This window comes from Carcharodon carcharias, chromosome 21 (assembly GCF_017639515.1).
Source record: "Carcharodon carcharias isolate sCarCar2 chromosome 21, sCarCar2.pri, whole genome shotgun sequence".
Classification (NCBI taxonomy): Eukaryota; Metazoa; Chordata; class Chondrichthyes; order Lamniformes; family Lamnidae; genus Carcharodon; species Carcharodon carcharias.
The window spans coordinates 39,907,177-39,932,952 of NC_054487.1; the positions used below are offsets into that span (position 1 = coordinate 39,907,177).

A 25,776-nucleotide genomic window follows, 5' to 3' on the forward strand; every position below is an offset into this window, starting at 1 on the left:
GAATTCTGTCCAAACCCATCCCATCAAAACACTGAACTTCTGTCCTCTTCTCCTGCTGCACTGGCATATCTAAATGTGTTGTTCTGGATTCAGTTATTCTCTTGTTAAGTATCTTATATTCCCCCAAGATCCTCTTTGAGACTCGGAGGTGTCTACAAGACTGTATAGCTAACATCATTTTACAAAGGTAAGGTTTAACGATCAGTAGGAATTAGAGAATAATACACTCAACCCTAATAGAGCATGTTTGATAAAAAGTTGCATTTATACAGCATCTTTTACTACCTCAGGATGTTCCAAAGTGAGTTACAACCAATGAACTACTTTTCCTTGAAAGAGTAAGTCACAGTCATAATGTAGGAAAGGCAGCAGCCAATTCCACATAGTAAGATCCCACAATGTGGTAAATGACGAGATAATTTGTTTTGGTGATGTTGATTGAGGGATAGATACTGGCCAGGAGACCTAGAGGAACACCTGTGCTCTTCTAAGATCGTTTGTATCCATCTGAGAGGGCAGATGGGGCCTTGGTTAACATCTCATCCAAAGGATGGCACCTCCAGCACAGCACTCCCTCAGTACTGCACTGGAATGTTAGCCTGGATTGTGATCTCAGGCCTCTGAAGCAGGTTCTGAGCCCACAACCTTCTGAGGTGAGAGCACTTTGACTGAACAACTGAACCAAGGAAAATGACTAGTCAGACCGCAGGTAACAGCTATCAATTTCTAAAGGCAGATTCACAAGAAGTCATGCCAAAGAATAGATACAATTAAGGTACAAGGTTCAAAAAATTAATTGTTGAGACCAACCTGTTGCAGACTCCTGGTGACATCGCTCGACATGAGTTGCTGAGGCCCGCTCAGGTGCTGGAAGAGTTGATAGTAACAATCGAATTAATGAGATAACTAGCTAACCAATTAACCAAACAGGAAACTGGTTCTAATTGCAAAATGTTTTCCAATCCAAACAGAAAATTAACATCGCCTCCACAAGCACACACGGGGGGAGTGCTGAGAGAGGAGTGGACAAAAAGCCAAACAGGGTTTTTATTACTTGAACAAGAGTCAGAAAGTGTTTTGACTTCAAAATGTAATGCTCCTTTCTTCACGTTCAAAACTGGTTACAGGATTGAAAATAATATTTCATTTGTTAATAAAGGCACTCAACATGGCAACATCAAACCCAAGTAACAAAACAGAGGGATTCCAGAGTAAGGGTTTTACAGAGAATAGAGGGAGCTATTAGAAATAATCAAGGATTAGCAAAGCCACTTTGAGGAAGGTTACAAAGGCACTTGAAAGACGATGTATGAGCAGGATTGGTCGCAATGAAGGAGGTTATTTTCAGTATATGAGAAACAATTGAGGCAGCTGTGGTTCTTTGAGGGACTTAGCTAGGACAGTAGAATAAAAATATTGGCCTAAATCCTCTGTTCAGGGTTGGAACTCTAATTTATGACCCTGGACAGACAAAAAAGATATACAGAGATAAAAACAAAAAAACTGCGGATGCTGGAAATCCAAAACAAAAACAGAATTACCTGGAAAAACTCAGCAGGTCCGGCAGCATCGGCGGAGAAGAAAAGTGTTGACGTTTCGAGTCCTCATGACCCTTGTCCAAGGGTCATGAGGACTCGAAACGTCAACTCTTTTCTTCTCCGCCGATGCTGCCAGACCTGCTGAGTTTTTCCAGGTAATTCTGTTTTTGTTTTAAAAAAGATATACACTTGCCTTCTTCGGATTTTCCATGGCACTCTTCGAATGGAGGATCCTGCAGAACTCAGTCAGTGCGGGAATCCTCAGAGGGAGCATGGGAGAGAATCAATGAGAAACCACGCCTCTCTTTAATGCCACTAGATGTCAAATACTGGTAAGTAAAGAATTTAAATGTCCCAAAGCTTCTTTGAAAAGCTACAAAGAGAAGGTAAATATGTAAGAGTAAGTGGGGTGGGGGGGGTGTGATGAGGAGACAGAATGAATAAGGTGGTGAGGTTGGGTCAGAGAAGAGTTGGGACATCAGTCAGGGCCTCAAGGGGGGAGTCGGTGCATCGGGGGGAGTCAAGAGACGAGTTGAGGCATTGTGGGGAGTTGGGTGCTTAGGGGGGGAGTTGGGTATTGGGGGTGGTCGGGGCATCAGGTGGAATTTGGGGTGTCAGGGAGGAGTTGGGGCATTGGGGTGGTGTCAGGAGGTGAGTCGGGCTGTTTGGAGTGAGTTTGGTGGTGGGGCTAGTCAAGGGATGGGGGATAATCAGGTCATGTCAGGGGGAGTTGAGTGTTAGAGGCTAGTCAGATTCAGTCCTGGGTGAGGCGGGGGTTGAAGAGTTGTCAGGTGGTGAGGGCCAGTCAGGTCAGGTCGAGGGAGTCGAGAGGGGGAGAGGGGGGTGTCAGTGTGAGTGATTCAGGAATCAGTTCTATAGTTACCCAAGTGTTGGACCAGGTTTTAATCTGTCTAACATTTTCTGGGTAACTGTTCTGGTTAAGTCAGGGTGTTCAAAGCCTCTGACTCTAACTCAGAGTTGGAGACTTTTTTGGAGGATCCCGGAGAGCAGAGGAATTACTCATGGGGAGTTCAAACTTGCCGGGCAATCCGATGGAGTCAGTGCATTAGGACCTCCGAGGGTTCCCCAGAGACTGGGAGATCTGAGGCTGTATTATGTTTCAATTTAGTGGGTGGTACTCTCTAAATCCCTATCATAGCGCATGTAGTTTCACAGCCAGCTTCACAATTCTACCAACGCCATAAGAATGAAAGGATAAGAGCAGGAGAACTCGCTTTCTTTTAAGCCCAGAGAGTTGGTTAGACATGAAATCCTCCACTAGAGATATAGGTAAAGATTTGAAAAATACAATTTCAAAAGTGACTGAAGACAGACAGGACAATAGGGCTAACTGGATTCCTCTCAGTTCAGGGCTGATGGGCTGAATGGCCTCCTTCAGTGCTGTACAATTCTATGATTTATGTTGATTTTGACTTCCTGCAGATCTTTAATAACAAGATCATTAGAGGACCATCCAATGGTATCCCAATTCAAAAAGGCAATCTGGAAATAAGATCTTCTTTCATCTGAACTACGTCTGTTATTTAGTTTGCTGGTGAGTTCTCCATCTGAACCTATGAGTTCTGACGATTCAAAGCTCATTTCTTGGAAAACCACATTACTAACATCAGTTTTAGTATGGAGACAGTGCTTTACTGGCCCTTATTATAGAACTGACCCTATTTATCTGGTCAGATATCCTTAAGGCTCAACTTAACTTCCTGCCCAAGATATCTTCTCAGGGTCAATGAGGAGAGCAGGTGGTTGTTCCAGCATTTTCTCCTTCGAGGTGCAAGTTGAGATCGGGCTGTCGACTCAGACGCTCACAGGGGCCTCCAGCATCTTGTCAAAAACAGTGGAATGTTTCTGTAAAATCCAACAGGTACTAATTTTACATGGAGTGACAACCCCAGGTGAGCTATTCAGCAAATAAAGAATAGCTAACCAGATGGCGGAATGGGTCTTTCATTTGGTGGCTAGTGAGCCCAGGGATAGATTGAAGACTCTTTTATGACCACACCCTGGGGTCTCTTAACCAGATATCCACTCATTTTGTTTGTGAAGCCACTGCATAGGATAACCCTCTGACTTTCACAAAGCAATGGGTTCGAGTGTTTCTTGGATTTCACACATGGCAGATCGGTCCTGCCTGCCAGCCTTGAAAGCCCAATGGGCTGTGCCCTCTGCCCCTCTCTGCCACCCCGCCCCATCCCTCCCCCCCCCCCACGAAGTTTGACTACCCTTGTATGTCCCCGGATTGTGCGGAGGATTCAGAGTGCGGCAAGCGCTGTCTACATACCGTTTCATGTTTGAAACTCCACTTTCCATTCAAACTGTCTTATCCAGCTAAGTACTGCAGCCAGAGCCCATTAAACTGACACTCAGGTACACTGGCTTCTTCTTATAGAGAGAGACCTGTGTCTACAATGATGTTGATGTGTTGCAAGCCCCACCACCAGTATCACACCCATGGCATGTGGAGAACCATTGCAAAAGAGACCACCCCACGACGAGGTGGATAATCCATTGTTTTCTTATCACTGACTGGTTTTTTAGGAGAAGAAACTCAGTGAACATCCTGTGCTGAGCAGGCAGAAGACGGCTCCGGCTGTAACACCACAGCTGTGGTAATTCTTCAACAATAGCACCATCTAATGGTGAAGAACTGCCACTCCTCTCACTATTCCGAAAGATCTCCTCGAGTCAGCGAAGGCAGAGAGGAAGTGTTGAAAAAAAGCACAGTAAGTGAAGACCTGAGGCGATTGTGATTGTGGGTGAATTGTCATGGGGTAGGTTATTCATGCAGATGTACAATGGCTCGTGGGGAAGCAGATTGGAAAAAGAATGAGGTTAGAACCAAATGCCCAGCGCAACACAATCCATTCACTGGAGGGATATCGCAGGCTTCTCAGCATATTTCTACATACAGCACCTGCATATGGAAACATCTGTAGGTTAAAACCTACCCTCCTCCAGGCATACTACCGTGCTTACAGAACAGAGACTGTCTGGAGGACGGCACAATATACATTGAATAAGTAAAAACGAGAGGCATTCTAGACTAGTTTCCATCCATGCAATGAATATTTGGGGGATATCACCATCAGGGCAGCACAGTAATTCCAATGACGCATGGCGAGATCTCAGTGCAGCAGATATCATACCTTTCAAGTGTTATTTAATAGACAAGACAATGCAGCCATAGTATCAACTACCCACCAGCATAGATACTGCAAATCAAAATGGTTCTCTATTTTGGCTAAAAAAAAAATAATTATTTTAAAAAGCAATTATAGTCTGAATGATAGTAGTGTTGGTGATGTGGAAGAGCAGAAGGATTTAGGGCTACAGGTTCAGCGGATATTAAACTTGGCACCTCAGGTTGATAAGGCTGCAAAATAAAAGCCAACAGAATTCTAGGTTTAACTCAATACGTTAGAGGCTGCAGGTAATGCTGAGCCTATTACATAAGGCCTCAGTTACAGTATTGTGTTCAGTAATGGGCTATAGGAAGGATATCAAGACTTCAGAGAGGGCACAGTGCAGGTTCACTAGGATACTGTTTGGTGTGAGGAAATGTAAATCCAGAGGAAGACTTAAAAATTATGGTTTTATTTTTGTTCGAGCATCACAGTTATGGCGGCGATGCAATAGGAGTGTTCAGAATTATGAAGATTGGGACAGGGTGGAGACAACCGTTTCTAGTCGTTGAGGGGTCGGTCAAGAATAAAATTAAATACAAGGGATTTAGAACAAAGATAGGAAAAACTGCTTCACAGTGGGTGAAAGCTATGGAGTTCACTTCAAGGTTTAGTGGTTTGGGCAGGAACAAGGTCAATAATAGTTGGATGGGTAGATGATGGAAAATGTGTTGAAGGGATATGGGAATGGGGTGGGTAAGTGTGATTATTAGTGTTTGCTCAGGAGGAGACTAAGCACCAACAAAGACTGGTTGAATGGTGTTTCCTTGTTACAATTCCAATGTATTTCTATGTAGCTCCAAAGGCAGCCCCACCCACCTAAATCCAAACCTCAAATATTAAATGCATTCCACACTTAGGGCTGGATTTTCAACCAGGATCAGGAGCTCAGCACTGATCATTTCCGGGTCCTAACCCTGCATCGTGTCAGTAATGGCACAACATGATTTGATTTTCATATGCAATGGTCCTAATTGGCCTGGAAGTGGGTACAGCACCCATTTGGCAGTGCCAGGAACTGGCACCTTGTCACAGAGGGTGATTTTAAAAGGCAAATGACAGCCTGGGGGTTTGGAGCATCAGGAGGCCAGCGCTGGGTTGGACATGCATTCCTCAGCGGCCCATGTTTTTACAATGCCCCCCTTGAGGCAACAATGGGCACTGTCTCCAACAGGAGAGATGTGCTCTTCCCTCTGTCTGGAACGAGAAATCTAGATGGCCATGGCATCAATAGGAGGAGAGGGGTGCAGTACTTGCAGGCATATTGAACTTTTAAGGAAGACTTGTATGTTTATAAAGAAATACAAGCAAAGACACTGAGCAAAGGATGGCTGATAAAGTGAAATGACCAGTTTCTGGGAAAATTCCTATATGGATTCTACTGACAGACCTGTCCTGAGAGAACATCAATATCTCACCTGAAAAGGTGTAATAGCCTTCTTCAAGCAGAGACACTTGAAAGGGTGATAGGAAAGATGCAAAAGACTGAACTTTAATCTTGTGGTTGTAGAGGCAAAAGACTGATTTGCACATCTCAGCAGTCACTCAAAAATCCATCTCCTGTTGATTTATATCTCAGAATGTGTAAATAGTTCAGAGGTGGATGCAAGATGGCTATTTCCCTTCAAGGAATCCACAGAGGACAACAGGTTAAAAAGCTAGCTGTAGGGCAGTGCAGTGTGTGCTGGTGTGCTGCGAAAGTGACAGCACAAGAAGACCAACTAGTCACCCCTGCAGTTACAGGCAAAGTCTCTCTCTCTCTGTTGCTGGAGGGAAGGCTCAGCAGAAGCCACAATTAAAAAGGAAATAGGACAGCCTCTTCAGCTACCCTGCAAAACCAAGTGTTTCCAAACCAACTGTGAAACTGCCAAAGTCAGCTCTACCGGAATCATTTAACTTAACCATTGCAATGTAATGCCATCTATGCCTCATGGACAAGTCAAAGACTGATTTGTATATCTTTTTAAGCTTTTATTTGGACTCTTAACTTCTCATTTCTGATTTGTGTGTACATATGCTGCATTTTTATTATTTTTCTCGGGTTTTAGTAACTTACTTTCTTTGACTCAAGGAAGCCTGGTTATATTGGCTCCTTCTAAAAAATAAATACATTTGGACTGGGAATAGGTATTCACGGGGGAAGGGATCCCTTTTGAATTAACCTTGTTGCGACCGAGGGAGTTGAATAAAGGGGAGCCAGCTCATTCCCCTTCACCTGGGAGCATAACAAAATTGGGGTCCGCTCAGGAAGTTAACAAATTGGGGGACCTCGGTTGGAGCTTACCCTACCCTTAGAATAGGGAGCACTGGGTGAACTGCACCTCACGAGTAAGCAGAGGTTGGGGGAGGAGGGTGAGGCAGATTTAGCTGTGGGCAGCCCCTCTTGGAGGACGATGGGCAGATATAGCCTTTGTCCACTGGGTGACAAGGTTGGTCCTCGAGTGACACAAACATAAAGGGTTTTTCTGGCGCATCAGAGGCAGGTGAATTCCTGAATGCTGGAGATCCCTGATGTACTGAGGAACTATGGAAGACAATGGAGGAGTCCATGCAATAGATGGGCTCTGTCATGACTCAGGGTTTTGAGCTCTGAACTCCTCCATTGAGAGAGTGGCCAACCTTTTGAAGAGCCACATGCTACACTGCTCTGAGTGGGTGCAGGAGCAGTGCACTGACATGCGCAGAGATAGTCAGACTCACTGTAGAATAGACTGTTCAGGGTCACTGATGGTGCAGAGGTGTTTGGAGTAGATGCCAGGTGTCTTCCAGCCGATAGCCTCATCCAGCAAGCCAGAGTGCCATGGAAGGGCTGAGGCAGTCGAAGAGGCTGACGAAGAGGTCACTCCTCAAAGGCACCGATGTCAGCCCTTGCTTCCTCGGCTGCTCTGACTCAGGAACCATCCATTGCGCAAGGCTCAATGACAGAGGCTGCCCCTGTAATGATGCAGGCTCAGCAGCCTGTGTAGAAGCCCCCTCGGGCAGCTTCACTAGGAGGACAGAAGCCACCGACATCTCAGTTGTGAGCAGAGACAGGAGAGCAGGCTGCCTCTACCTCTACCTCAGCCACAGGGGGAGCACGTTATAGAAGCGGGTGGGAATGCATTTTAAGGGTCCCTTGGGCGATGTTTTTTGAGTTAGTAAGTGCATTGACTTTTCATTTATGACATTATTAATTATGCCACCCAGGGCTGCAGCTGTTCCCTGGAACAACCGGGGTGCATAAAAATTCAGGTCAACATTGACTTCAGCAGCTTGCAGGTAGGGGACTGTCATGGCGGTGGTGAAACTTGTGTGTACTGTGCATAATGTCAAAAGGAACAGGGAGTGAAGAGTCAGGGGGTAGTGGTGGTGGTGGTGGTGGTAGGATCCAGATGGTGCCATGGTGTGTGTTGTAGGAGAGTGTTGGTGGTGGAGACCCCATTTTCGAATGCAAATGGAACTTTTCAACGTGGGTGCTTACTGGATAATTTCTTTCTCTAAGGAAAGTGAGTTACAGAGTCATCCCAAAAGGATTGAGAGTTTCAAGTGAAATGTTGCTGAATTAGCATGGCCCTTTCAGCTGTGCCTGTCTACTGATCGCTGAGAGCTCTGGGACTGCCCTGGCAGACTTCCTTCAATGTCTGAACCCTGGGCTCCTCTGGGGCTCTCTCTTCATTTTCTTCCTCCTCCCCATCCACCTCTGAGGGAGAGTGGCATTCCAGGTTCTCCTCATCCTCCAGCTCCAGCCGCTTTGTACTGTCTTGTTGTGCACACACAGTTGGCACATACTGGAGGGCACCACCCAACTGGTCATGGCAACAGAAGAACATCTTCAAGATGCCAATTGTCTGTTCAATGCAGGTATGTGTTAGTAGATGGCTTTGGTTGTAGCACCTTTCCGTATCTGGGTACCAGACATGTGTCAGGAGCCACCTCTTCAGATCCTTCAGCAGTCCCCTACAGAGTCTGGATGTTGGCCTTAAGAGGCACAGAACCTGGGATTCTTGAAGAATAAAGGAATCATGATAGCTGCTTGGGAACTGTGTGGAGGCCTACAAGATGCACTTTCTGTAGTCACAGACCAGCTGGACATTCATTGAGTGGAAGCCTTTTCTGCTCAGGAGTCTAGCTGGTCTTTTGGTGCCTTGGTGGCTTTGTGGGAGGATAAATTACCCCCTGGACCTGAGGGAATCCAGCAATGATGGCCATTGTCTCAAAATGGATGTGTGACCTGCCTGATCGTGTGATGAGCTTCCAACTGTGAGATGCCACCCAGGTCCACACCAGGATGCATAAAAAATTCAGGTCAACAGTGACCTTGATGGCTGCAGGTAGGGGCTGTCATGGGGGCCGTGAGGCACCAGGTCATTGTGGACCAGAGTGCAAATATCCGAGACCATCTGTCTGGACAGGCATAGTCTCCAGGGTACTGGTGCTCTGTCATTTCAAGGTAGTCGATTCTTAGCTGGTACACCTGATGCCTTGGGTCACCCCTTCTTCCTCTTGCAGCCCTTTGTTCTGCTCCTCTGGCCTCCTCCTGACCAGGAGGATGCATCTGCTGAAGCTTCTCTTTTCTACTCTGCCCAATGTCAGGGCAGCTTGCCTCCATTTCAACTCCCTCACTTGAATCCCATTGGTTCACCAGGCTTTCCTTGATCCAGCTCTGACATCTAAGTGATGCCAGGAGCCTCAGGTCCCTCTCAAGAGTCCAATCACTCACCCCACAAATCTAGGCCCCTCAGCTCCAGTGATGGTAACTCTGTGCCATGGGTTGAGCAGCTGAGTTCAATTTTCCTGTTTCTCACACTGTTGACCAATGCACTCATAACCACTCGTGGCTTCCTGCTGTGTTCCTGACAGCTGCACCCTGTGTCCTGGACCTTCTATATTCCTTGCGCCTCCCAACTGAAAATCTCAAAACTGCTGCTCCAAAGATTGTTAATGAGTCTCATACCGAGCTTAACAATTGGTTAATTGGAGGCGTGTGGGATTGCAGCTTCCCATGCCCACCCTCTCCTTGAAAATCACATCACATTTCAGAGGCATCGGGATCCAGTGACACCGTCCGAGATTGTGATTTTCAATTTGCACCCGCACCCAACCTCACTCTCATGGACTTTTGAAAATGCAGCTCCTAATATCTGACTCCAGGCACTTGGCCGTTAGACATTGAGTCAGGAATATGAATAAGCCATTATATATCGTTGGAGCAGGTTCAGCTTTCCGAACATTGATTCCGTCATGCAGCAAGTGAGCCAATGGCAATCCAATTGGTTCAAACTTACTTAGTTTCTCTGGAGCCTTTGATAAGACAGGACTGCAAAGGTACAGAAGTATATAACACAGTCAATGGTTCTTACCAGAGGGCCTTCTTGAAGTGTTAAATATGTCCAGCAGCGTAAGATCTCCTATACTATCCTGGTCTGCCACAAGTGCTGATTCTAAAGATCTGAAAGAAAGCAAAAATCCCCAAAAAACTCACACAAAATACTTTTTATTCAACTCCCAAAAGAGCTGATTGTGACTAAAAAAAAGACTTGGGGTGACTTCAGATAGCGATAACCTTTGTGTGAACTATGGACAATCACTAAGCAACTGGAAGTTCCACAGTAGCTGAAGCCTGGAGCCGATACAATAAGCCCCTACGCTGTTTATGGGTTATGTGGTAGCAACTTTGGGGAGTTCAGAATTGCTTCAAAACTACTGTTGGGAGGAAGTAGCTTCTTGGAACCACAGCACTAAATTTTTGTGTTAACCTTTTTGTCTTAACTCTGGCCCAATGGATCCTTAGTGCGATGGGGACATTATTAATCTGCATATAAAACACAGCAGAGGTTGCGAACTGGTTGATTGTACACACAGTTGATCTATGCATATTGTTGGATGCAAATTCCTTCAAAGCTTTGCCCCTTCCTACCTCTGTAATCTTTACTAATCCTCCCCGATCTCTGCATTCCTAATATTCTGGCCTCCTGCACATGTCTCGTTTTACTCATTCCATCGTGGTGGCTATGCCTCCAGCTTCCTAGGCCCTAAGTTCTGGAATTTCCTCCCCAAACTACTCTGCCTCTCTCTCTTTCCCTTTAAAAGACTCCTTAAAACCTACAACGTTGACAAAACTTTTAGTCGCCTGTCCCAAATCAATTTATCTGGCTCGGTATCAAGGTTCTTTGATAAGGCTTTTGTGAAATGCCTCGAGAGAGAGATATAATTACGTTAAAGGCGCTAAATAAATGCAAGTTGTTAATGTTTGCTAAATTAGATTAAGGCCTGCGCTGGCATTGCTGACTCTGGACATGTGGGTCTCACACAGTCAGCAGCAACCCAAGTCCTGTTGCCAGTTTCCCTGAGATCAGTGGACAAAGGGATCAAACCCCAGAGAGAGGGTTGGTGCTAACCTCAGGACCTGGCATTGCTTGATAGGAAATCTCAGGGAAGTTGTTTAAATAAACTCATCAACTATAAACATGCCATCAGAAAGGTAGCTCGGAAACATTCTCATCCGTTCCTGCCTCCCAGCAAACAGCATGAGGGTGTTAGTCAAGGAACTGGATGACACAAAATTAAAATAATTGGCAGAACTAGAAGGAGATGAGGAGAATAGTTAGATATGATGCGATGGGAGGGTGGGACTAGGGAGCTGCGAGCCCACACCCCTCCAATTAACAAAATTAGAATTCTTTTGACCTCTTGTAGCAAGTTGTGATGATCTGGAATGCACGGTGGTGGAACAGGTTCAACAGAAGTTTTCAAAAAGAATAGAACATGTGCTTGAAAAAGGAAAAAAAAATGCTGGGCTATGGGGAAAGGGCAGCGAGTGGAACTAATTGGATAACTCTTTCAAAGACCCAGAGCAGGCATGATGGGCCAAACAGCCTCATCCTTGCTGGTAATATTTTATAATTTAGGTGAAAGGTTTTTACCATTTCACAATATAATGCTAGAGATTGAGGAAATCCAAACTGATCTTTGACTTGCCCATCAAATTTGCTGCATCTGCTCAGAGGACAGGGACCTGCTTTCACTGCACCGTCAGCACTTTGCAATCAAGCGGTTAGGTATTGGGAGTGAGAGAAAGGCTTCAGATCTTTCAAAGTGTAAACCACTTCTCCGCAAATGCTACTCACTGCTTCAGCTGTTGGACATTGCTGCAGTCCTCCGGTAGCACTGTTATTCCTCTCCCATACGAAGTCCCGCCGTGAAGGTGGAATTCCATCTCTGGCACGGTATCAAGGCTCCTACTTGGTTTGTCAGCACTCAATGTCGCCAGTTTTGTATGAACATTGTGGATTGTCAGGTATGTTCCCACCTGTAAAGGTTAAAAAAAAAACCCTCAGTATTATTACTCTTGCTAATTTGGGAGCACATTTTCCATGTGCACCAGTTGTAGTGCAAAAATGCAAATGTGAGCATAAAGGGCTCACCATTCCTTTGTAATAGAGTCCACTCTGCTGCTAAAATTAGTAAATAGAGTAAAAGATAACTTTAGTATATTACTGAGAGTCACTAACAGTCACTAGGATATGTGTCTTTGGGCAGAAGTAAAACTTTATTAGTATATTTTAAGAAAGGTATTCGTCCGTTTATAATCTGTGAACAAATCATCAAGAAAGTTTAGTTTCCAGCCCTATCACATGAAAACAGCCACATCAAATTTATCTTTGTGCTATTTTATATTCGCGATGAAATTGGAAATTCCATACCTGAACCCCAAAGTCTATAAACCCTGGCTTCTGGATACTCTTGGTAAATTCAGGTACCTGCACATGTTTGGTGCAAAAGTTCCAGTTACTGCAACAAAAGGCAGGAATCCTGTGACTGGCTGGTTTGTTAAATCTTTATCTGGTATCTACATCTGTGTGTAACAGCTATGTTGTGCAAGACATACCTGCTCTTCCCATTGACACACCGCTAACATTCAAGTACAAGTGGCTAACTTAATACTCCACAAATATGCAGAAAAATATATGCAACAATGAAAATTCCTCATTCTAACTGTATGTTATCATCAGGTCTTTCCATTCTGTTAAGAACATAAAAGCATGATAAGACCATTCAATCAAGCCTAGTCCTTCTGCCAACCGTGTTGAATAGGGCTTTTACTCCATTCATTTAAAATACTGGGTAAATATCCCTGCCATTCAAAGAATAATCACCCATTTCTACATCTTCATTATTTAACACTAGCCTACTGATCGCCAACTAACAACTCCACTTCTCCATTCAGTATCATTTCAGTCTATAACTATCCCTGTTTACAACCCAGTCTTATTCTCAAATGCACATTTATCCAGCGCTGTTTTAATGAGTTATCCACCTCAGCACTGACTGCTATTACAGTGAACCTGCTCCACTAACCTGCGTACAAAAACATTCCCTACTGGTCACTTGAGGCCTTGTTAATTTAAACTTGTCTCTAGCTGTCCATGTCAAACAGCCTGTTTAAATCTCTACTTTTCTGCTTCCTAGGATCATGCCCTTCTAAGTCCTGGAATCATCCTCATTCTACCATTGTGCTTTAGGTAGAAATGAAATCAAATTTTCAATTATATAAAAAAAATATATTTTTTTCTCTCTCATTTTATTTTGTCCATCTCTCTTTGAGTCACTTTTTAAAATTCATTCTTGGGATGTGGGCCTCACTGATAGTGTCAGCATTTATTGCCTAACCCTAATTGTCCTTGAGAAGGTGGTGGTGAGCTGCCTTCTTGAACCACTGAAGTTCACGTGGTGCTGGTGCATCCACAGTGCTGTTAGGGAGGGAGTTCCAGGATTTTGAACCAGTGACAGTGATGGAATGGTGATATATTTCTAAGTCAGGATGGTGAATGGCTTGGAGGGGAACTTCCGGGTGGTGGTGGTGTTCCCATGTGTCTGCTGCCCTTGTCTTTCTAGATGGTAGTGATCGTGGGTTTGGAAGGTACGTTCTAAGAAGGCGTGGTGAGTTTCTGCAGTGCATCTTGCAGGTGGTACACACTGCTGCTACTGTGTGTTGGTAGTGGAGGAAGTGAATGTTTGTGGATAGGGTGTGAATCAAGCAGGACGGTGTCAAACTTCTTGAGTGTTGCTGGAGCTGTGCTCATCCAGGCAAGTGGAGAGCATGCCATCACACTCCTGATTTGTGCCTTGTAGATGGTGGACAGGCTTTGGGGATTCAGGAGGTGAGTTACTCATCGCACGATTCCTAGCCTCTGACCTGCTCTTGTAGCCATCGTATTTATATGGCTAGTTCCGTTCAGTTTCTGGTTAATGGTAACCCCCAGGATGTTGACAGTGGTGGATTCAGCGATGGCAATGCTGTTGAATGTCATGGGGTGATGGTTAGACTCTCTCTTGTTGGGGATGGTCATTGCCTGGGACTTGTGTGGAGCGAATGTTACTTGCCACTGGTCAGCCAAAGCCTGAATATTGTCCAGGTCTTGCTGCATTGGACATGGACTGCTTCAGCGTCTGAGGAGTCTCGAATGGTGCTCAACATTGTGCAACCAACAGCGAACATCCCCACTTCTGATCTAAGGAAGGAAGGAGGGTCATTGATGAAGTAACTGAAGATGATTGGGCCTAGGACACTACCCTGAGAAACTCCTGCAGTGATGTCCTGGAGCTGAGATGACTGACCTCCAACAACCACAACCACCTTCCTAGGTATGACACCAACCAGCAGAGAGCTTTCCCTCCAATTCCCATTGACTACAGTTTTGCTTTGATGCCACACTCCAACAATGTTATCAAGCGGCACTTGCATAGCAAAAACCTGCTCTCACTGACGCTCAGTTTGGGTTCGCCAGGGTCACTCAGCTGATGACCTCATTACAGCCTTGGTTCAAGCATGGACAAAGAGCTGAACTCCTGAGGTGAGGTCAGAGAGACTGCCCTTGACATCAAGGCTGCATTTGACTATGACACCTTCCATCACTTTGCTGATAATCAAGAGTAGACTGATAGGACGGTAATTGGCTGGGTTGGATTTTTTCTGCTTTTTTGCGCAGGACGTACCTGGGCAATTTTCCATATAGCCAGGAAGATGCCAGTGCGGCAGCTTGGCTAGGGGCGTGGCAAGTTCTGCAGCACTAGTCATCAGTACTCTTGCTGGAATATTGTCAGGGCTCATAGCCTTTGCAGTATCCAGTGCCTTTAGCCATTTCTTAATATCATGTGGAGTGAATCGAATTGACTGAAGACTGGCATCTGTGATGCTGGGGACCTCTGGAGCAGGCGGAGATGGATCATCCACTCGGCACTTCTGGCTGAAGATTGTTGCAAATGTATCAGCCTTATCTTCTGCACTGACGTTCTGGGCTCCCCATCATTGAGGATGGGAATATTTGTAGAGTCTCTTCCTCCAGTGAGTTGTTTAATTGTCCACCATCGTTCACGACTGGATGTGGCAGGACTGCATTGTGGCACTGTGTTCACCAGTCAAGCGGCTAGTTCACATAAGCCGCCACTGCCTTGGTGCATATTCTAAAAGGAAGAGGAATTTGCCTTTGGAAAGCACCTTTCATGAGCTCAGAACATCTCAAAGTGCTTTAAAGCCAATGAAAACACTCTGAAATGCAGGCCGTATTGTAAAGTAGAATAGCATGGCACAGAGCAAGTCAAAATAAGCTGTTTACAGTAATAAAATGTTCTGAAGAAGGGTCATATTCAAATCGAAGCATTAGCACTGTTTCTCTCTCCACAGATGCTGCCAGACCTGCTGAGCTTTTCCAGCACTTTCTGTTTTAATTTCTGTTTCCAGTAATTGAGAGGTCAAGAACAAGAGCCAAGATTAAATGCGGGAGACTTTGAAGAAGGAAATAAGAAAAATTGAGAGACTGTGGAACTCCAGAGTTGATGGTTGTGGCAGAAACAAGGTCAAGATTCAAGATTAAATTCAATAGGTGGACAAAGGCAAAGAGAGTGAAGAGTGAGAACATTTCCCTTAGTACTTCACTGAATGTCAGCCTGCATTAAGTACTCAAGTCTCTGGAGTCAACCTTCTGACTTGGAGGTGAGAGTACAAGCAACGGAGCTATATCTGGACAGCTTAAATTGTTAAGTATTTTATTCTCCAACAACAACATGTACAATAGATGTTTACGGAGGACTTGGAAATAATGTCCCCATTACAGTCGCATAATGATCTGCCAACACATTCTGTGTAGGTGCACATATAACAGAAGAGGCAGAGGGTGGCCAAGCCCTTGTGAATCTCTGCCCCAGCACGGAGACAACATCTTCAGAAGAGAAGGAAAGGAGAGGATATTGGAGAAGCCCTGCTGCTTAAGCAAGTTACCCTTGAAACACTAACAACAATGCAAGGCAATTTTAATTTAGGGCTATAACTAATTGATGTGGCCACAGCGAAATAAACTATAATAATATGGTATCTGTCACTCACTTTTATTACAAAATGAACATTTAATCAGAGCTGTCCTCTGAGGATATCTGCAGTGAGTCAAATACAGTTATCTTGCTAAATTACTCATTAATTCAGCTAGGCTCTAGAAATCAACTGCCTAAGGATGCTTACTCTCATATAACACGTATATACACAGGGGGCTACATTAGCTGTCAGTCCTAGGCCTATTTAAAACAATTACAATTTAATCTGTGGCTGCATTCATGTTGTGAGTAACCAGTGCTTCCAATAAAAAGCAAACTGGAATCTTGCTCTATTTAAAACTCAAGTGAGTGTTGGCAATGCAGGAAACTGTTCATGACATGGGTTTCTAAACTTTGTAACAAAATAGCAAATGGCTATGCAGAGTTCTCCCCCGGAGAGATGTGCTGTGAGCAGGACATTGTGGAATCAAGAATCTAGTGATAAAGACCGTATTTACAACTGTACCATACACAAATACACGTACAGCAGTATGCCTATTATATTGAATCTTATCAGGCACTTGTTCCCTCTATTATTGAACCTGAGACCCTTTCATGAGCAATGTGTCTCCCAGTACCACCGGCCAGTTCATGATAGGCTGGGAGTCCACAAAAAAACCAAGTATCTACAAGGCTTGTTATTTGAGTTGGAGCTGCTCCTGGACGATGGGCACGGAAGGAGCAATGGATCCAAATGAAATTATTGATACCCTGGGCAGCATTGGCCTTGCATTAGAATCCTTCAGCTTCTGCTCATGTAGAGAGTAGGCAGAATATACTTGACCCCAAAGCAGCCACCTGCTTTCCTTCCAGCCCAACTCCTGTAAGGTTCTTTAAAGTTGGTGGCCCTTGTTGTTCACAATGTACTTCTGCTTGGAATCCATCCCATGAACTCCAAGCCCTTCAAGTAATGCAAAGCATCATTTTAACAATATAATGAGTTGGCTGTCAGGTTATGGAGTGGGATCAGCACATTGAAGAGCAGGTGTGGGCAGCACTCAGGGGACAGCTAGCCTACAATCAGACTATCGGCTCATGATGCATAGAGTATACCTTCCCTCGCTGCTGACATCTCTTGCCTAATAGGATGTCTCATGTTTTAAATAATAGTGGTGAAGTGCTGTCCAAGTCCCACATATTATAAATATCAGTAGTTGTTTTTGATCATTTCTCAGAAGTGTGTAGGACAGTCCTTAGTTTCAAATGGCAATGTGATCTGATAAATTCTTGCTCTCTTAATTGCAGTTGACCTTGCGAGGAACTCAAAGCTACTTATTATCTGTATACTTGACTCATTCTACTTGTGCAATGCAGATCAGGAAAGCAAATTAACCATAAAGTCTGGCATATTGCCCATGACACTATCAGCTAGATGGGACAGAGAACCTATGGTGCTGGTGAGGAGAGGGTTTGTTACAAGCACTGAGACAGCCTGAACATATAGGTGATATGATTAAACTTAAGAGGCAATGTTACAAAGTTAGCAATAGAGGCTTCATATCTGGGGGTTGCACATTCATAAATACTATCCATTCTTATCAGGAAACTATGAGGGATGTAACACTTGGATATAATATTTGGGAGTGATACTGTACTGTTGGTGCAGTGTAAGTGAAGCACTGCAAGCAGAGAAATATTAGTGCTTATCTAGAGGGAAGAATGCACTCTGATTGATTGTGTACACAGCATGCCCCGTGCACCTGACACAGATATTTCCACGGTCCACAGGAGTTGGTAATTGATGTACTATGAGAAAAGGCTAGGGAAATCAGTGCATTCTGCTTCTCACAAAAGTTAATGAGGAGAGCTATGATCAGGCTATTTAAAAACATTAAGGCAACAAATAAAATGGAATGGAGTGTGAAATATAATCTGTAAAGGTGAAAAAAATGCAAATAAAGAAATAATTGGCAAAATGAAAATTAGCAAACAATTTTTGAAAAATGTTTTGGAAATCAATTCAACTAAGAAGTAATTTGAGAAAAGTCAGTCTGCTAGGTCTTTAGACTTCTGCTCTCATCCCTTCCCCTCCCTCCAAGAATTACAATGGGGTTCCCCTTGTCCTCATCTTTCACCCTGCCAGCCTCTGTTTTCAGTGGGTCAGTCTCCACCTCCAGCGTGACGTCACCACCAAACACATATCCCCATCCCCTCCCCTATGAGCATTCTGAAGGGACCATTCCCTCCACGATACTTTGGTCCACTCCTCAGTTACCCCTAGCACCTCCTCCTTTCCCATGGCACCATTCCGTACAAGCATAGCAATTGCAACATCTGTCCTTTTACCTCCTCCCTTCTCAGAGGCCAAGCCCCCAAACAACCCTTCCAAGTGAAACAGCAATTTACGTGTACTTCTTTCAATTTATTACATTGTGTTCACTGCTTACAATGGGGTGACCGCTTTGGGGAACACCTCTGTTCAGTCTGCAAGCATGACTCTGAACTTTCAGTCACCTGTTAATTTAATTCTTCACCTTGCTCTCACTCTGACCCCTCTGTCCTTGGCTTCCTGTAGTGTTCCAATGAAGATCATCGTGGGTTCCAGAGACGGCTTTTGACTGGGCACTTTACAGCTTTCTGAACTTAAAGTTGAATTTGACAATTCTAGATCGTAACCCCGACCCCCATTTTGTTTCCTTTTTCTTTGTGGTTTGGTTACTTTCTCTCTTTTTTTCCTTCACTTTGCTTTCAGATGGCAACCATTCAGGGTTCTGCCATTCATACCTCCTTTAGACACATCTTTTCTTTTCATATACCATTGCCACTCCTTTTGGCCTTGCACTATGAAACCTCTTTCATTTAATCTCTCCTGCCCTCTCTTGATCACAAACCTTCCTTATGTGCTTTTCCCCACCACATTCCTCCTTTCACTTGCTGATAACCTATTATAAATATGGAGGGATGGTAGTGTAGTGGCCATGTCACTGGACTAGTAACCAGAGGCCCAGGCTCAGGTTCTGGGGACACGCATTCAAATGCCACTATGACAGCTGGTGGAACTTAAATTCAATTAATAAATCTGGAATATAAAGCTGGTGTCAGTAATAGTGACCATGAAACTATCATCGATTGTTGTAAAAACTCACCTGGTTCACTAATCCTCTTCGGGGAAGGAAATCTGCCATCCTTACCTGGTCTGATCTACATGTGACTCCAGACTCAGAGTAATGTGATTAACTCTTAACTGCCCCCTGAATTGAGCTGGGCAAGCCACTCAGTTCAAGGGCAATTAGGAATGGGCAACTAATGCTGGCCTTGCTACATTCCACGAAAGAATAAAGAAAAAAATCATCTCTAAGTTTTCCCAGTTCTGATGAAAGATGATAGGCCTGAAACATCAACTCTTCTTCTATCTCCACAGATGCTGCCAGAGCTGCTGAGTATATATATCCAGTATTTTCTGAGTTTTTTCCCCCAAGATTTCCAGCATCACAGTATTTGTTTTTTGTGCTTTTGAAGGAATGTGAGGGTTTAATCTCGGACTTTGATCTTGCACATGATGAACTCGGTCTAGATAACTAGCAGTACAGCAGCCTCAATAGGATAATGCCGGCGGTAACCTATTTAAAATAACTGGGGTGAAACTGGTACAAAGTCATGTTCTCACAGCCACTCAGTGGTTTTCTTTGCACCACAGCAAGCTTCTTTCTCCATCACTAGAATTAAAATAAGCAGAAAACAAGTGTGGCCCAATTGGTAATATTACAACTTCTACCCATCTTTCTCACTCAATTACTCATACCCACTTTCAAATTAAAATTAACGTTTATAAGAGCACATCCTCCAAGATCATTAAGGGTAAAACTAGTTAACTGGAGGAGGGAGAACTTCAGTGAGTTGAAAAGGGACCTGGCTCAGATAGACTGGAATCAGTGGATTGTAGGCCTCTGGTTACAGTAATTGAACAGTGGGAGGTCTTCTCAAGGAGATGCTTCAGATCCATAGCAGGGGGAAAGGAAGAACATCCAAGGTAGAGTAATTGAAAGGCTAAAGACACAAAGGTTGATAAGACAGAAGGAGGAAGCTTATGACAATTGTAAGTATCACAATACAACAGGAGAACATACAAAACAGGAGGGGTAAGCCATTGGGCACCTCAAGCCTGCTCTACCATTCAATAAGATCATGGCTGATCTGTTTGTGCTTCGAGTTCTACATTCCCATCTACCCCCGATAACCTTTGAGTCTCTTGTCTAACAAGAATCTGTCTACCTCTGCCTTAAAAATATTCAGTGACACCGCTTCCACTGCCTTCTGAGGCAGAGAGTTCCAAAGTTACACAACCCTCTTAAAGAAAAAAAAATTCTCATCTCTGTCCTAAAAAGGTGACCTCTAATTTTAAAACAGTAGCCCCCTAGTTCCAGACTCACCCACAAGAGGAAACATCCTTCCCACGTCCACCTTGTCAATACCATTCAGGATCTTATATACTTGAATCAAGTCACCCCTCACTCTTCTAAACTCTAGTGGAAACAAGCCCAGCCTCTCCAACCTATCATCATAAAACAACCTGCACATTCCAGGTATTAACCAAGTAAACCTCCTCTGAACTGCCTCCAACCCATTTACATCCTTCCTTATATAAGGAAACCAAAACTGCACACAGTATTCGAGATGCAGTTTCACCAAATGCCCTGTATAACTGAAGCATAACATCCTTACTTTTATGTTCAATTCCTCTCGTAATAAAGCATTCCATCAGTCTTCTTAATTACTTGCTGTACCTGTATTCTAACTTTTTGTGACTCATACACTAGAACACCATGGAGTTCTGCAGTCATTCTCCATTTAAGTAATACTCTACTGTTTTATCCTTTCTGCCAAAGTGAACAACCTCACATTTTCCCACATTATACTTCATCTGCCACTCACTCAACTTATCTACATCCATCTGCAAACTCATGTCTTCTTCACAACATACTTTCCTCTCTATCTTTGTCTTATCTGCAAATTTAGCTACCATGTCTTCCCTCCCCTCATCTAAGTCATTGATATAAATTGTAAAAGCCCCCAGCACAGACCCCTGCGGGACTCCACCAGTGGCTTCCTGCCAATCAGACAAGGACCCATTTATGCATACTTTCTGTTTTCTGCCAGCCAGTCAATCTTTTATAAAGGTTATTATGCTATCCCCTACTATGAGCTTTAATTTTTCGCAATAACCTTTGATGTGGCAACTTATCAAATGCCTTCTGGAAATCCAAGTACAGTACAACTACAGGCTCCCCTTTATCCACAACACATTTTACTCTTTCAAATAACTCTGATAAATTGGTTAAACATAATTTCCCTTTCACAAAACCATGCTGACTCTTCCCAATTACCTTGTGTTTTTTTAAGTACCCAGCTATAACTTCTTTAATGATCGATTCTAACACCTTTCCCATGACAGACGTCAAGCTAACTGGTCTCTATACTAAATGAGTGCTTTGTACCTGTCCTCACTAGAGAAGAGGATGATACCAATGTAAAGGAGGAAGCAATAACAACATTAGATAAGATAAAAATAGATAAAGAGGAGGTACTTAAAAGATGGGGAGTCCTCAAAATAGAAAAATTGCCCAGTCCAGATGGAATGCATCCTAGATTACTGAGGGAGGTCAGGGGGTGGAAATTGTGGAAGCTCTGGCAACAATCTTTTAGTCCTCCTTAGACATGGGGTGTTGCCAGAGGACTGGAGGATTGTAGATGTTACACTCATTTGAAAAAGGGGAGAGGGATAAATCCAACAATGACAGGGTAGTCAGCCTAACCCTGGTGGTGGGAAAACTTTTAGGGACAATAAGCTGGGTCAAAATTAATTGGCATTTGAAAAAGTACAGGCTGGTAAATGAAAGCTGACATGGATTGTTAAAAGTAAATTACATTTGACTAAGTTGATCAGGGTCTTTGAAGAAGTGATGGCAAGAGTTGATGAGGGTAATGTGGTAAATGTCATTTATATAGACTTTTGACAAGGTGCCACAGAACAGACTTTTAGTAAATTAAAGCCTATGGGATTAGAGGGGCAGTGGTTACATGGATACAAAATTGGCTAAGGGACAGAAAGCAGAGTGATGGCGAATGTTTTTTGGAGGCAGGTAAACAGCACTGTTTCCCAGGGATAAGCATTAGGACCAATGCTCTTTATATTAGTGACTTGGGCTTAGATATACAGGACATAATTTCAATGATTGAAGATGATACAAAACTGAGAAATGTAATGAACAGCGAAGATAGTAAAAGACTTTCAAGAAGATACAGACAGGCTGTTAAAATGGACAGACAGTTGGCAGATGATATTTAACACAGAGAACTGTCCAGTTACACTTCTTTTTGCTTGTTTATGGGATTTGAGCATCACTGGCTAGGCCAGCATTTATTGCCCATCCCTAGTTGCCCTCGAGAAGGTGGTGATCAGCTGCTTTCTTAAACCATTGCAGTCCATGTGGTGTAGGTACACCCACAGTGCTGTTAGGGAGAGAGTTCCAGGACTTTGACCCAGCGACAGTGAAGGAACTGCTGAGGCAATATAGACTAAATGGTGCAATTTTAAAGGGGATCCAGGGACAGAGAAACCTGGGGGACATATGTACACACATATTTAAAGGTGGCAGGGCAGATGGCTGCTTACAAAAGCATATGGGAGAGATGGCAGTATTAGTCGTGGGACACAATACAAATGCAAATTATGCTAAAGCTACAGTGGTTAGGCCTCAACTGGAGAATTGTGTTCAAGTCTAGTGACTACACTCTCAGAAGGACGTCAAGGCCTTGGAGAAGTGCAGAAGAGAATTACCAGGATGGAGAGACTGAAGCTGGGGTTTTTCCCCTTGGAGCAGAGAAGATTAAGAGGAGATTTGATAGAGATGTTCAAAATCCTGAATGGTTTTGATAGTGTAATTAAAGGGAAACTGTTTCCAGTGGCAGAAGAGTCGGTAACCAGAGTGCACAGATTTCAGGTGTTTGGAACAAAGGGCCAGAGGTAACATGAGGAAACTTTTTTTTTACGCAGTGAGCTATGATGATCTAAAATACGTACCCTGAAGGAGCAGCGGAAGCAGATTCAATAGTGACATTAGGGACAACAACAACAAAAGAAGAGCAGTATGAGAAGAGAGCGATCATCAACAAAAAGAAAGGATACAATCAGAATTAGATTATAACACCGCCAAACTGACAGTCTCGGAGCACTCACCCAGTCAGGTGAAATAAGGATGTAAGAAATTGGAGGCCACATGGTCCCTCTTTGGTTGCTTCATCATTCAATAAGATTTTCTATCACAATTCCACTTTCCTACCAAGTCCCTCGAATCCCTTAGTTTCTAAAAACCTATCAATCTGATTCTTGAATAGACTCACCGACTGATCCTCAGCTCACAGAGACAAAGTCGTCCAACTGTGCCTAACTAGAGGAGTTAAGGACATACACAACCACCCTCACATACAGGGCTCGACAATCATATTTCCTTTCAATAGTTGGTGGGTGCCGACGTCAGTTAGAGCTCAATAACTGCTGTTCCAGGTGAGATCATTTGAGCAGAGACCAGGAACTGAACCTGGACCCAACTCTTTTTACATTACTCAGAATTACAATGAACATTCAGCACAGAAACAAGCCATTTGGCCCAACTAATCCATGCTGGTGTTTATGCTCCCCTCAAGCCTCCCCCCATCCTTCCTCATCTAAATCTATGAGCATAACCCTCGATTCCACTCCCCCTCATATGTTGATCTAGACTCCACTGAAATACATCTATATGATTCACCGCAATCACGCTCTGTGGTAGTGAGTTCCACATACTCACCTCTCCGGGTAAAGGCGCTTCTTCTGATATCTTGGTGATTATTTTATATTGATGTCCTCTAGTTTTGCTCTTCCTCACAAGAGGAAAAACTCTCTCTATGTTTACATTAAAGATTGGTTACAGCACAGGAGGCCATTCGACCCTTCATGTCCATGCCAGCTCTCTGTAAGAGCAGCTTATCGCGTCCCACTCCCCCATCCTTTTCCATAGCCTTGCAAATCTCATCTCTGCAGATAATGATCCAATTTTTCTTTAAAAGCCAAGATTGAATTTGCTCCCACCACACTCTCAGGCATGCATTTCAAATCCTAACCACTTGCTGTGTAAAAAGCTTTTCCTCAAGTTGCTGTTGCTTCTTTTGCTAATCAGCTTAAACCTCTGGTTCTTCCAGTGGGAACAGATTCTCCCTGTATACGCTGTCCAGACCCCTCATGGTTTTGAACCTCTCTATCAAATCTCCTTTCAGCTTTCTCTTCTCTCCGGCAGTGTAATATTTTTCTTAGTCAATACTGACACACCTCTTCCTTTCTTTCCTTCCCCATCTTTCCCTGAGCATGTTGTGTCCAGAAATATTTAGTACCCAGTCCTGCCTTTTTGAGCCAGGTCTCTGTTACTGCCACAACATCATATTCCCATATGGTTAACTGAACCTACAGCTTATTAAGCTTATTTACCACACCCCTTGCATTCACATACATGGAGTACACAAATTTAGACATCATTATATTTCCTCTTACTCTGACCCCAGTTAAAATCTTACTATTTCTTACTCTAGTGTGATCTGTCTCTCTCCAAATCCTTTGTTATCCTTGTTTCTCCTTTCTGTTGCTACATCCTGGTTCCCATCTCCCAGCCAAGTAAGTTTAAACCCTCCCCAATAGCACTAGGAAACAGCCCTGCAAGGACATTGGTCTTGGTGCTGTAGCAGTGTAACCCGTCTGGAGTGTACAGGTCCCACCTCCCCCAGGACCAGTCCCTATGTCCCAAGAATCTAAAACCCTCCCTCCTGCTCTCCGGCCACACACTCTTCTGCTTTATCTTCCTATTTCTATATGCACTAGCATGTGGTACAGGGAGTAATCTGGAGGTTACTACTTTTGAGGTCTCCCTTTCTACTTTCTTTCCTAGCTCCCTAAATTCTGACTGCAGGACCTCATCCCCCATTCTACCTATGTCATTGATAGTGATATGGACCATGACCTCTGGCTGATCACCCTTCCCCTCAGGCTCTGCAGCCATAGTGACATCCTTGACCTGGGCACCAGGGAGGCAACACGCTATTGTGGATTCACATCTGCAACTGCAGAAATGTCTAAGTGTTCTAACTATCGAATCCCCTAGCACTATTCGAACCTTCCTCGTGTGCCCCTGTACAGCTGAGCCAGCCATGGCTCTCCATAGATGGACCATCAGTTTCACCAGTATTCAGAACTTAATCCTGGTAGTAGAGTGAGATGCACTCAGGGGGCTCCTGCGCTACTCGCCTGGACCAACTTGTCTGTCTGGCAGACACCCAATCCCTCTCTGCTCAATCGCTCCGAACGTGCAGGGTGACCACCTCCTGAAATGTGCTTTCCATGTCGTTCTCAGCCTCCTGTATACACTGCAGTGACAAAAGCTGCTGCTGAATCTCAGAAACTGTGCTGCTAAGGAGGGAGTTCCAGGGAGTGACAGTGAATTTCGTTCAAACTCAGGATGGTGTGTGGATTGAAGCAGAACTTGCAGGCAGTGATGTTCCCATGCATTTGCTGTCCTTGTCCTTGGGAAGGTGCTTTCGAAGGAGCTTTGGTGAGCAGCTGCAGTGCATCTTGTATATGGGGCACACTGCTGCACTGTGCATCAGTGGTGGAGGAAGTGAATGTTGAAGGTGGGATGCCTATCAAGCGGACTACTATGTCTGGGATG

The 25,776-nt window shown here is 44.1% G+C and overlaps 1 protein-coding gene across 10 annotated transcripts in view; it reads right to left on the bottom strand.

Annotated features, from left to right (window-relative positions):
- Positions 1-25,776, bottom strand: part of pot1 (protection of telomeres 1 homolog) — a 350,815-nt gene that overhangs the window by 19,083 nt on the left and 305,956 nt on the right. For all 10 annotated transcript variants that reach the window (XM_041216484.1, XM_041216483.1, XM_041216491.1 and 7 more), the window contains 3 exons: positions 11,845-12,026; positions 10,078-10,166; positions 811-867 (listed from right to left, as the gene is read on the bottom strand). In XM_041216484.1, the coding sequence (XP_041072418.1) occupies positions 811-867; positions 10,078-10,166; positions 11,845-12,026 (328 nt within the window). The remainder of the gene's footprint in view (positions 1-810; positions 868-10,077; positions 10,167-11,844; positions 12,027-25,776) is intronic.